Below are 12,943 nucleotides of genomic sequence, written 5' to 3'. Positions count from 1 at the left end.
TGGCTAAAGTGACTGCTATGGTGTCCCTTATGGTTTCAATTTGCTGTGACAGTTGTTTATATTTTCCCCCATACATGTTAAATGATAAATATTAACTAGAAAAATTGTGATAATTATTTCACAGTATAAGTATATATCAAAACTTTACATTGTACACATTAAGTATATATAATCATCATGCTGCATAAAATGGAAATTTATTAAACAAAATTAACTGAACTATGGGTCTACGATGTGTCCTACATTTTCTCCCATTTACTGAATTTTTCAAGAGTAGTATATTTACACTGTTTTATATTTCTGAAAATATTTAGAGTGCTCTCATCAAATTTATACTTCAGTCATTGAAAATATAAAATAATTGCTTTGAGGAATATAATGTAAAGATGTCTGTTAGTCTTTGAGATCCCATCTTCATGTTGTTGGGTTTTTTAATTTTGAATTCATGTAAAGAATTATTTTTGTTTTTGTTTTGTTGGTACCGGGATCAAACTCGGGACCTTGTGCTTGCGAGGCAGGCAGCGGCACCACTGAGCTAAATCCCTGACCCTGTTTGTTTGTTTTTTAAGACACAGCCCCACTGTATAGTTCAGGCTGGACTTGACCTTATTATGTAGCCCAGATTGGCCTTAAACTCATGGCAATCCTCCAGTCTACCAAGTGCTGGGATTACAGGCATGCACTACAATGCCTAGCTAGGAATTATTCTTGTCAGAGACTTCAGGTAACTATATTGACACTGATGGAGTGAAGCAGCAATCCATTGAATTCATTTCCAATAGTTACCCATATCAGTGATTACTGATTTTGTGAGGGAAAAGAAACTGATATACACATATACCAGGACATATGCATAATCCAGATTGTGTTAACAAATGAAAATATAATTTTTTGCTATCTGGCTGCTACCCTTGCTGGTGGTATACCTTTCACCAAAATTTTTTATAGCCACTGTCTATATCACTGTAGCTGCCCTAACAATAAAAAAGTTATTCACTTTATAAAACAATTATTTATCACAGTTGTGAAGGCTAAAAAAATCAAACATCAAGGCACTGGAAACTTAAATCTCTATAAACATGTCTCAACATGTTTTATAGATGGTGACTCCCAGCTGAGTTCTCATGTAACAGGAGTGGTGAACAAACTCTTTGTGACCCATTTTATAAGTTAATATGTTATTATTGAGGATTCAGAATTTATGAACTTAATACTTTGCAAAGGCCCCTCCTCCTCATATTATCACCTTAGGAATTAGGTTCCAATACATAAATTTTGGGAGAACTCAGAAATTCAGATTACAAAAAACATTACATGAGGTTATAGTGTATGTTCGGCATTGCTATGAATTCTATATGGCTTGTTTCCCGCAACTATTTATATGCTGACATATAATATAACATTTGAGTTTTTTGAAGATAGAAATCTAACCAAAGGGTTGCACTTAGATTTTAGAAAAATAATCCTATTTTTAAAAAAAGAAAAAGAAGGGGCCGGGGATTTAGCTCAGTGGTTCCGCTGCCTGCCCCACAAGCGCAAGGACCCAAGTTCGATCCCCGGTAGCAAAAAAAAAAAGAAAAGGAAAGAAAAAGAATCCTATTACTGTAGATGTCATGATCTTAATTGGTCACAAAACATTCATAAAGAAAGGAAAAAGTCGACCACCTTTAATTTTGAGATCTTGAAATGCAAATGTTAAAAGGTAAATGACACAGTGAGAGATCTTTTCCATGCTTATAAAATGATTTCTGATGTTATCCAGCCTTGTTTCTTGAGGAGGTTCGTCCCAGAATCATGGCCAAAATTGCCATACAGGACATGTCCACACAGAAAAAAGAATATTTAAGAGACAGTTCAAGAGGTCACCAGAGAAAATGCATAGAATCTGCACAGTGTAATGGCAAGTATCAACCTCAGAGTCAGCCCAGTGCAAATATGTCCAAATGAAATTCCTTTCCTCTCTCCCATTTCTTTTCCAAAAAATGGTAACAGATTTCAAGATGGCCAAGTTTTTTCACTTACCTACCATAGCTGACTGCTATAAAACCCAATCCATAATGAGTTTCATATTCTCAAAATAATATATCCAGCCTTATAACTTTCCATCTTCACTTAGCACTCCATGTTTTAGTTTTGTCCTCATTGACCTCCTTTTTTGCAAAATCAAAATAACCCATGAGATTTTATAGGATCCGTTTCACTTCTCTAGCCTTCTGCATTTTCCCGACCTGCTTTACAATATGTATCCTGAAGACCACAATTATTGCTCTAGCAGGAATGTCAGGGCCAGGGATTTAGCTCAGTGGTTCTGCCACCTGCCTTCCAAGCACAAGGTCCTGAATTTGATCCCTGGTACTAACAAAAAAAAAGAATGCCAAAGTTCCAGGCCTGCATTCAATACCTTGTTATACACTCGGAAGGTGAGTGCTTTCCAATTCATAATACCTAAATCTGGGAATCAGCCTATATGTCAGACATATATGACAGATGGCTGGATAAAGAAACTATGGTATTTATACACAGTGGAGTCTTACTTTGACATAAAGAAGGATAAACGAGTCATTTGTAGGAAAATATATGCACCCTGAGTATATATTTAGTGAAGTAAATCAGACACAAAAGTGTAAATATACCATGGTTTCTCTTATATAAGAAGCCCAATGTATAAATAAAGTACAAAATAAAAGATAAATACTCAGAAGTAGGGAGAGAGTTTTTTTCTTCAGCCAAGTGATATCTGTCATTTTCTCAGAAAGAGAAGCCCAGGGAAAACAATAGCTTGATTTTGAATGTTGCATTCATTCTCTATCATTATCAAGTCATTACGTTCTGTATTGCATACACTAGAAAAAGTAGGTGTTTTAGGAGCCTTCCTAATGCTGCCCGTTACCCACCTCCACTCAACACCTGCACCTGAGCCCTTGGTCCCCCAGAAGCCTCTTGTGTTTGCAGTTGACTGGATCATGAGAGTGCTACATGTAGCTGACTTTCTGTTAGGAGGCGGGGCCTGCTTGGAGGTGGGTTACTTGGATTGTGACCCGGAATGGTTTACCATGTTCTTGTCCCAACGCCTTCCTTCTCTCTCTCTCCTCCAGGGCTGCTGTGGCATAAGCGACTGTCTTCTGTCCAGCCCCTTCCACCATGCCCTTCCTGTCTTGGAGCCACCTGACTAGGAACCGAATCCTCTAAAAACCATGAGTCAGAACTCTCTTCCTTTAAAGTGTGGGTGCTGGCACCTCGTATCTCTTATAAGAAAAACCCAAAGTATAAATAAAGAACAACAAGAACAAAAAGATAATAGGAAACAGGGAGATAGAACTTGGGCAAAAGGAAAGGGGACTAAGTGAAGCAGAGAGGGGAACAGGGATTTTCAAAAGATGAAGATATATTAGGTACAGGTACAAACTCCCACAGTGCATGTAATCTTTATGTACTGGAAGGATATACTAATTAAACACTTTTTAAAAAAAGAAGACAGGGCCAGCTCTGAAAAGCATGGGGTACACTGCTGAAGTGCTATTACGGACATCACGGGGAAGAGCCTGGTCCAGAAGTCCCTGGGTAACAACCTTTCATCTGGGCTCCCTCAGGCAGGCAGGGGTTTGTTTCTCTTCTCACTCTTGGCTCAGCCGAAAGGAAGTGGAGCAGGAGCCAATCAGCGATGAAGGGGCGGCTGCACGAACCGTCCAATCAGGTGGGCCGAGATAGCAGGGCTCTTCCGGTGTCATGGCGCCAAACTGATGCGAGTCTCCCAGCTGGCCAGGCCGCTTTCTTCGGGGACTTCTGCCGGCGGCGGGCTGCGCGGAAGGACCCTGGGCGACCCTCACGCCACGCAATGGTGACGTTGTGGACGGGAGCCCTGAGATGGGATGGCATCGGGGTGAGGTCTGGATGGAAGTGGCAGAACCAACTCTGGTGCCCTAGACTCCCTGCTTAGCTGCAGGTCGTAAGGTCTTCCCGGTCTTTGGCTCTGAATCAGCCCCTGTCTCGTTTGCCCTTTGCCGGGCAGGGCCTGTTCCAAGTCCCCAGCGTGCTGTCCCCACTGCAACATTGCCAGCCCAGAATGCGGTCTTGGGCAGCCCCAGACATCGCTGCATCTCCGCCAGTCTGGGCAGTGGGGCCTCGAGGAGACCTTGATTCGGGTGTGGGTTGAGCTGGGTGCAGCTATGGCGTGCTAGGTCCCTGGTCTCGTTTCTCCCCCCAGCAGACCTGGAGAATCTGAAGTTTATAAATGATTGTGATGCAGCGTCTTATACACACAACTGGTCTCCTCGGACTTCTGCTTTTTAAAATTGATAATAACTTCCTAAACTCCACTGTGGCCCAGCATTGCCAGACTCGTGATAGGTGTTGATAAAGGCCATGAGGATTCAAAGAAATGTTTAACATTGCTGGTGATGAGCTCAGTGCTGGACCATCTTCAAGCACACAGTGAACTCCTTGGGCTCCTTCTACAACAAAGCAAAAAAAAAAAAATCATCCTAATTATTTAGGTGAGACCTCTACCCACAGTTATACAACTGGACTATTTAAGTGAGGCCTTCCACAGAGTGTAAAAGGCTGAAAAATATAGAGGGGATGTTAATGTATTAGCAAAGACAGGTAAAAATGTTTCTGCTGGGCTGGGGATTTAGCTCAGTGGTTCCGCCGCCTGCCTCACAAGCGCAAGGACCCAAGTTCGAACCCTGGTACAAAAAAAAAAAGTTTCTGCTCAGAACAACTTCCAGAAGGGACTGCCATTTAAACCTATACTGAGAAATGCATTGAATTAGGGCATTTGCAGGGACATAATGATATGCGTATGAGTGGAAAGGGAGAGTGGTGTCATCTCTTAATTAATGGCCATAGTTCTTGACTTGATTGTGGACATTTTTAAAATATTGAAATGCTGTTTGAGGTGGACTTTATATAAAGGAGTAGGTGTGGGGCCAGAGCCCCAAATGGAAGGTGTACAGGCATATCAATGGTTAGGCAAAAGGGGTTTTCCAGGTAGGACAGAGCAAAGGTGAGTGGAAAGGAGGTGGTGGAGAAGGGAATGACAAGAAGTGACAGTCTGAGCACCTGCAACAGAGAAGATCTTCTCTGGGGGTTTTGGAAGGATTGTGTGCTGGCTCTATCTGAGAGCAATTCAGAGGTCACAGGTCTAAAGAACGAAGGGGAAGTTAGTAAGAGATAATTGTCTTTTGTTACTACTGATCAGTTCACCTAGTCATTTTTGAGGCAAGATTGGGAATTAGGAAACCGCCTGGCCTTGTTGGAGGTTTAAAAATAGGGTGAACATCATCTTTGAAGTAAAATAGGAAGAAGTTTCTCCAGGATGATACAAAAAGTTTCAAGGTGTGCATGGTGCTTTTATTATACAGGGAGTGAAATCAGGAATTTTGCTCTGAGCTACATCCCCAACCCCCAATTTTTTTTTTTTTTTTTTAATATTTGAGACCAGGTTTTACTAAGTTGCCCAGGCCAGGGTGAACTTTTGCTACTGTTTCTACCTCCTTGACTGTTGGCATAACAGGTATGTACCACCATGCCAGTTTAAGATTGGGGTTCTTTAATCACCACGACTTAACAAGATATCAGTGCTTATGTAAAGTAATCAGCGAAGCATGGTGGTGCACACCTTTAGTCCCAGCTACCGGGCAGACTGAGACAGGAGTATTGCACCACCAAGCCTCAACATTGACAACTGAGGAAGACATTGTTTCAGTATGAAGTAACAATTCTGGGATGCTTCTCCACCCAAGAGTAACTTCTTTAATATGCAACAGGTCCTCCAGTACTGAAGAAGAAAAGAAAAATTATTCAGAGGAAATCCAACTTGAGCTTTGAATTTTATTCTTTTTTCACACAAGTGGTACATGGTACAATGGTACAGGTTGTTAATGAGTCACTGCTCTGTCAGCAGCAAGACACCAAGGATGACCAGCTAGTGATTTACAGTGTACTGGATTCAGTAAATTGCATGAGATATATAGTATTTTATCATGAATTTGGCTTTGTGTTACATAAATTTCCCCAAATACAGATCAAGGTAAGTGTGTTGAGCAGGTTTAAAGAATCCAAGGCTTATCAATGATGTTTGCTTGATCATGTATATTGTGTGCATTTTCACTACATTTTATTTTTAACTTCCTTTGGATTGATCAAGATTTTTTTCCTTTCTAATTTAAGTAGTGTCTCTAGACTTATTCCTTCAACTCTTTATAAAGTCCTCTGTAGAACCTGGTACTCATCAGATTATTTCCTGCTTTGCATGCTATACTAATCAGGTTCTCCAGAGCAACTGAAATAGGAGAATGGTGGTATGACTGCTATTTGGAAAAGGGAACACAACTCTGGATTTTAGGGATTTTTTTCCTTGTTTTTATTTGGTTTGCTTTGGGGATTGTTTGTTTTGTATTATAAAGAAGTGCCCCACTCTGGTCATCCTGTCTGGCTTGTGTCACTAGGACAAGGGGATAAGATAGAACTTTTCCATGAACAGATACAAGGCTGAGCTGTTTGAACACAAGACACCAAGCATATGCAAGGCTGAAGAAAAAGCATTTCCATTCCTAGTTCTAATTTATGCTGACTCTGGGAACCCTTCTAACTGCCTTTTTATGCTGGTTTGCCTTAATGTTCTCAAGGCGTGTCTGTCCAGCACTGTCACCCCGAAGACTTTTCCCCTTTGCAGTGGGTGATTAGTGTCTCTGCAAGGAAAGATGACAATGAGCTTTTGTAACATGTTCAGTAAGCAAAGACTGTGATCCCTGAAATTCCCCTAGGTGTCTCCTGAGTTCCCTGCTGCCCTTCCATGGAGGAAGCCCATGGGAATGGCCTGTAGAAAAGGCACAGCTGAGATAAAGCAGAGAGCATCAGTTCAAGGCACTCTGCAGTCTGGCCTTTACATCTTTCAGTGGGTGTCATCATAGAGCATCAAGTAGAGTTTCAGCAGTTCTTGTGGCCTGGTTTGCCCATTCTGGGTACCTTCTCATTCAAGAGCTTATGTGTCCACTGTACCTGCTAAGTCAGTGGTTTTCAGGCATTGGTGATTTTGTACATTAGAAAACATGTGGATGTGTCTCAGCTTCTTGGCGTAATGACAGAGCATGAGCAAGATTTAGTAGCATCTTGTAGGTAAAGGTCAAGCATGTTGATCAGTGTCACACAACACACAGGACAGCCCTTATTAGAAGTAAACAGTGCCTCCAAATATCTCTAATGCTGTGCTTAACAGCCCTGTTGCAGGTGTGTATTTCTTCCACTGCTGAGCCCTTGTTTCTCTACTGGATTATACACCATAGCGTTATGCACGTTGTTTGTGCTGTCTATAGACCCCAGAGATTGATGAGCACTGTACATGTGCTCTACCACTGCGCTGTACCCTGGCTCAGGTACATATACTTTTAGTGTGCCAGAACAGGAGTATGTTAGAGAGTTCATCTTGCATTTTACTTAATTCACTCAGTATTATTTTCCAGTTTATTTGCCTTGCTGTGTGTACATGTAACTCCTGACAGGTGTCCACTACTTGTCTCCGTAACATCTTATTTGCCTTTCCAGTTATGCAAAAGCAGCCAAAATATACACCAACCAACACTAGACTTTTTCTAAGTTTCATTGATTTATAGTGAGATTTAATTGCTTTTCATGTTTCTCACTTTTATGTCTCCATTTTTCATGCTTTTTAAAATTTCTAGGCCCTCCTGTAAATTATATGCCTATATCATGTTCTATCTGTGATGAACGTTTATATTTTGATAAAATCTTTTTGTTGTTGTTCTGGGTATTTATCACTTGTAGAGAATCAAAATACCTTCTCGTTATTTTTCCATGTGCATATTACTTTCACTGAGTGGTTTCTTTGCTGAACAGAAATTCTGTTACTTTTTATATCTTTTCAAAGTCACTTTAACATTTATGGCTTTACAGTTTTATTTCTGAGAATTTCCTCACTCCTAGATCAGTAAGTCATTTTTTTATGCTTTCTTCCATATTTTAGTTATTTCATAATTTTTCTTGAATCTACCTAGAGTGCACCTTTGAAAGTTTGTGATGCAAAAATCAGATTCATCTGGCGTATGAAATGGGCCATTTTACCACCAAAAAGGAATAATGAATCACATCTTTTGATTTGTACTTCCAGCCTTATCAAAGCTGTTTAAAGCAAATGTGTTTCTTTATATTTCTTACAAATTCTGTGTGTTTATATGTTGTCTGAAGTTCAGGCTTAAATGACTGTAACTGTATAGCATGCTCCAAACAATGGGAAAGGATAGCTCTTTACTTTTTTTTAAGATTTGAAAAATGTAACACTATCCTTTTTTTTTTCAGAAGGAATTCTAGCAGATGTTTGTAAAATTTATAGTTTTTTGGTATTATAAATACAGTTGTATTAAGCACATAGTAATTTAAAGAATTCATAGCATGTTGCTTCATCCCACCTAATTCTGTACATTGGTCTCTTGATACTCAGATTGTCTTGTCCAATTTTATTTGTGTGTATTTTTCTCTTTGGAGATGTTGCAGACACTTAAATAATTTTTTGATACTATTTATAATAATTTTTAATAGTTATATAAATGCTTAGTGGTATGTGAGATCATTTGTAGATGTCAATAATGTCCTTGCTTTACAGTGGTATGTGAGGAAGCATTTTCTTTAACAAAATTACATATTGGCACAAACCAAGTGAGGAAGCAGAGAGGACTATCTAGTTGACTCCTTTCCAGGGAGATTTTAGAAGGATTTGCAAAAATTTTAAGCAAGTTCAATTTCTAGTTAAGTGTATTTTTGAAAATGTAGTTTCTTCCCTATTAATGTTCATCATATTCACATGGCCTGGGACCATTCTTGCACTATTGATTCTATTAATAGCAAAATATTTTTTCTATTTTCAGTGATAATCAGCTAAACACTAGATTTTAACAGATATTTTATTTCTCCGTAAATTTTGTGTATGCTGACCTTCAGATCAAACGTTTTAGAGCCATTATTTATAATTTGTGTTCTGATTTGGTTTCATATAGCTTCATTGTACTGACATAGTTTTAAGGTGTATTAAAAAATATGAGAAACACTGATTTTTCCAGTTGTATATGGCAACAGAGATCTCCGTGTCACTTTTCTCAAATTATACATCTTGATTCTTTTATCATTTGTGCATAGAAATTTTATCTTTTTCACTTCAAGCCTTGTGCCACATTTTTTTTCTTGCCTTTTAACACATGATTTTTTTTCATGTGATGGAACAGTGGAGGCAGTGAATATCTTATTTCTGATGTTGAAATAATTTAAAGTATTCCACTTAATATGCAATTAAATTGTGTCTCTGTTCACTATAACATGTGCCTCAAATATTGCTAGTGCTGAGTTTGACAACCTGTTTGCAGGTGGCGCTTTCTTTACTATTGAGCCCCTATTCATTACTTCTGGATCATACATGATGAGCAAAATACACATACTCTACCACTGATCTACTCCCCAGGCTCATGTTTGTTTGTTTGTTTGTTTGTTTATTTATTTATGGTACCAGGGATCGAACTTAGGACCTTATGCTTGTGAGGCAGGCGTGGTGCCACTGAGCTAAATCCCTGGCCCAGTACATATATTTATAATGTGCCCAAATGGGAATATGTTAGAGAGTTCGGTCTGTTTTTCACTTAATTCACTCAGGAATATTTACCAGGTTTATTTGCATTGCTGTGTGTATATACAGCTCCTGACAGGGTCTCCACTGTTTGTCTCCATGATATCTTATTTGCATTTCCACAGTCATGGGAAAGCAGGCTTGTCAGTTTCTGACAGTGATGGACATTCTCGTTCTCGTTGCCATAGCAACAAATTTGGAGAAAGGCCGTAGGTGCTCAGGAGTTTGTTTCCTGGTGCACAGAGTGTGTATCATTTAAAGTTTTAATATACACCACCCATACTACCACTACCAGTGGGCTATAGCTCCTCTTTTTCATAAACAACCAACACTAGACTTTTTTGTAACTTGATTAAATTCATGAATTCACAGTGAATTCAGTTGCTCATTTTTCTTTTTTTAATGTCTGTCTCCTTTCATGCATTATTTTATCTTTTTTCAGTGTAAGCACTTCTTGTAAATTAGCTGCGTTTTTGTGTGCTTATATTTATGATGATAATTCTTTTTTTCATATAATGCTTTTGTCCATACTAGGTATTTCTTTATCAATTTTAGAGTATCAAAATATCTTGTGTTTATCTGCATGTTAACTTCATCAAGAATTTTCTTTGCTGAACAGAAATCCTTTTTTGTTTTCGTCTTTTCAAAGTCAGCTTGTTATTAGGTTCACAATTTTATTTATGAGGTTTTTCTCCTAGATCAAAAATGTTCTTACCATTTTTCCATATCTTACAGTTTCCTATTTTATATTTTTGTCTCGAATCTGCCTGGATTGTACCTTTGAATGTGTGTTAGGCAGAAATCAGATTTACTTAGCCTATATATTGAGAAGTTTTACCACCATGAAGGAATGATAAATTACCTCTTTCTCTTCATTTGCACTCGTAGGCTTATGAGATCTGTTTTTGAATAAAGCATAAATGTTTATTTAAATTTCTTATAAATTTAATGTGTTAACATGTCAGACTTTCAGACTAAATGACTAATTGCATGCCATATCGCAAACAATGGAAAGGGATACTAGTCCTGTTTACTGTTTTATTTGAGATTTGAAAAATGAAGCATTATCCTTTGTTTTTCAGTAGAAAAACAAAGGGAGATTTTTGTCAAGTTTATAGTTGATTCAACAGTATTAAAATATATACTATTTGTTTTCAGGATATAATTTGAAGTATTCATAGCACATCAGATAAGCACATCCAATACTTCACATTTATTTGTATGTATTATTTTTTCTTTGTCGATGTTGCAGATTTTTGAACCATTTGTTGATACTGTTTACAATACAGTGATATATGAGGAGGCATTTTCTTCAATAAAACAACTTATTGGCATAGACTGAGTGAAGAAACACAGTAGGATATCTAGCATTTGGAAAAGACTTAAAGAAGTTTAATCTTCTAATTAATTTTTTTTGGTACTGGGGATTGAACTCGGGACCTTGCGCTTGCACAGCAGGCGCCGGAACCACTGAGCTAAACCCCCACCCCTAATTAAATGTATTTTAAAAAATACAATTTCGTTGCTAAAATGTTCATTATCTTTATATGTCATAGGTACATTCTTCATTTTGATTCTATGAAAAACAGTTAATTGGCTGTACCTGCCTCGGTCCCTGTTTTCACTGCTGAGAAATCTGCTCATCAGGGAACTGTCTGCTGTCAATGCAGGCTGCACACATCCATGTACCTCTACTTGTCTGTATCTAAAATTGTGTTCAGTGTGAACATCAATGCTTGTGAACTTGCTGTGCCTCCATTGTGGTAGCACATTTGTGGCCTGGGCTAATCAGATTTGTGCACGCCCACTGTATGTCTCTTTTCCTGCCCTAATGGTAAAACATGCTCCGTAGCTCCTGTGACTGTGCCTATCTTGTGGATTTGTCCAAGGATGAGTTCAGTTATGACAATCATAGTAGCAATGGTAGTTTTCCACCTCGCTTAATGTGAGTCTAATGTAATGCAAGATTTTCTCTGCCACATTTTTTCTCAGGAAGCAGCAGACCTGTAGTAAAAAGAAATCCTATTCACCATGGGTGTGGTCCAAAAGGCTGTTTGTCCTTATTGTCTTCTCCTGTTTTTATTTAGTTTCCATCTTCAGAACCCTTTATACTGGGAGACAGCAGATTGCCTTCTCCAAGTAAGCAGTCTGCTTCACTCTGGTTGTCTAGTTCTCCGGCTCTTCCTTTGTCATTTACTTCTGCCTAATTCTTGAAATATGTGAAAGGATACTCTTTGAAATGTCTGACATTCAATACTATATCTACAAATGCATCATACTCAGCCTCTTGAACAAGGATCAGAAGAACAATATGAAGAAAACTTACCTTCAAACTCTTACCTAGGCATTTTGTGGCTACAGGTGTAGTAAGTTTGGGCACTTGAGCCTGTATATTACTTTCTTCTCTCCATCCAGCTGGCTTTTCTCCTTCCTAATCTCTCTGCATACCATCTTCTTTTCTTTTGATTCTTCTTTCTTTCCTTTTCTCCATCCTTCTTTCCTTCCTTTACCTCTCTTCCTTCTTTTCTCCCTTTCTGTTTCTTTTATTCTACCTCATTTCCATTTCTACTCCCACCGTTCCCTCCTTTTTCCTCTATCCCCAGTCTCTCCCTCTTTGCTGCCTTTTTTGACTCAGTATTAGTTATACTGGGAATAGTACTTCAAACTTTTTTAGCTCTTATCATCATCTACATAATATATAATTTATATACAATTTGATTCATTTAAAAATATACATAATCATTACCCTACTTGACTTACAATATTTTCTTCAGCTCCTAAAGATGCTCTGCCTACTTGATCTGTTTTTTCACTTTTGCCAAGCCATTCAGAGTGCTCTTGTACTATCCACTGTAAACATTTTGATAGTCTGTCCATTTTATTTATTTATTTTTCCTTAGATTCTTTTATTGGTACATTTTAGGTATACAATACATTTACATGTCTCATTGGGTACTTGTACCTGAACATGATGCATCTTGGTTCTTATTTTTTCCCCATTTCCCATCCTCCCTTCACCCCCTCTACCCTTCCCTATTCTTTTTTTTTTTGGTACTGGGGATCAAACTCTGGGCCTTGCGCTTGTGCAGCAGGCAGTGAAATCACTGAGCTAAATCCCCGGCCCCTACCCTTCCCTATTTACAAAGACTTTGTTTCCATTTTTCCTTTTCTCATGATTTTTCCTTTCCTTTCTTTCCTTTCCCCTACCCCCACACTTCCCCTACTGCTTTGGACCTTTTCTTCCTATTTCACATTACCTATTATACCTTTTAGTCCTTATTTAAACTTTCAGTTTCTCACACCAGAGAAACT

General features: G+C 38.5%; 1 protein-coding gene across 1 annotated transcript in view; it reads left to right on the top strand.

The window, feature by feature from the left end:
- Nucleotides 1-3,553: 3,553 nt before the first annotated feature.
- LOC101720845 (uncharacterized) overlaps nt 3,554-12,943 on the top strand; it is a 42,155-nt gene continuing 32,765 nt past the window's right edge. Inside the window, 1 exon segment of the mRNA XM_013070372.3 lies at nt 3,554-3,880. Within this exon segment, the coding sequence (XP_012925826.3) occupies nt 3,662-3,880 (219 nt within the window). The 5' untranslated portion in view covers nt 3,554-3,661.

Source organism: Heterocephalus glaber, unplaced genomic scaffold (assembly GCF_053883595.1).
Source record: "Heterocephalus glaber isolate CG9 unplaced genomic scaffold, H.glaber_assembly_v1.0 deba00000678, whole genome shotgun sequence".
In the NCBI taxonomy this organism is placed as follows: Eukaryota; Metazoa; Chordata; class Mammalia; order Rodentia; family Bathyergidae; genus Heterocephalus; species Heterocephalus glaber.
Note: the sequence above shows the minus strand (reverse complement) of the source record. Positions and strands in the feature narration are given on the sequence as shown.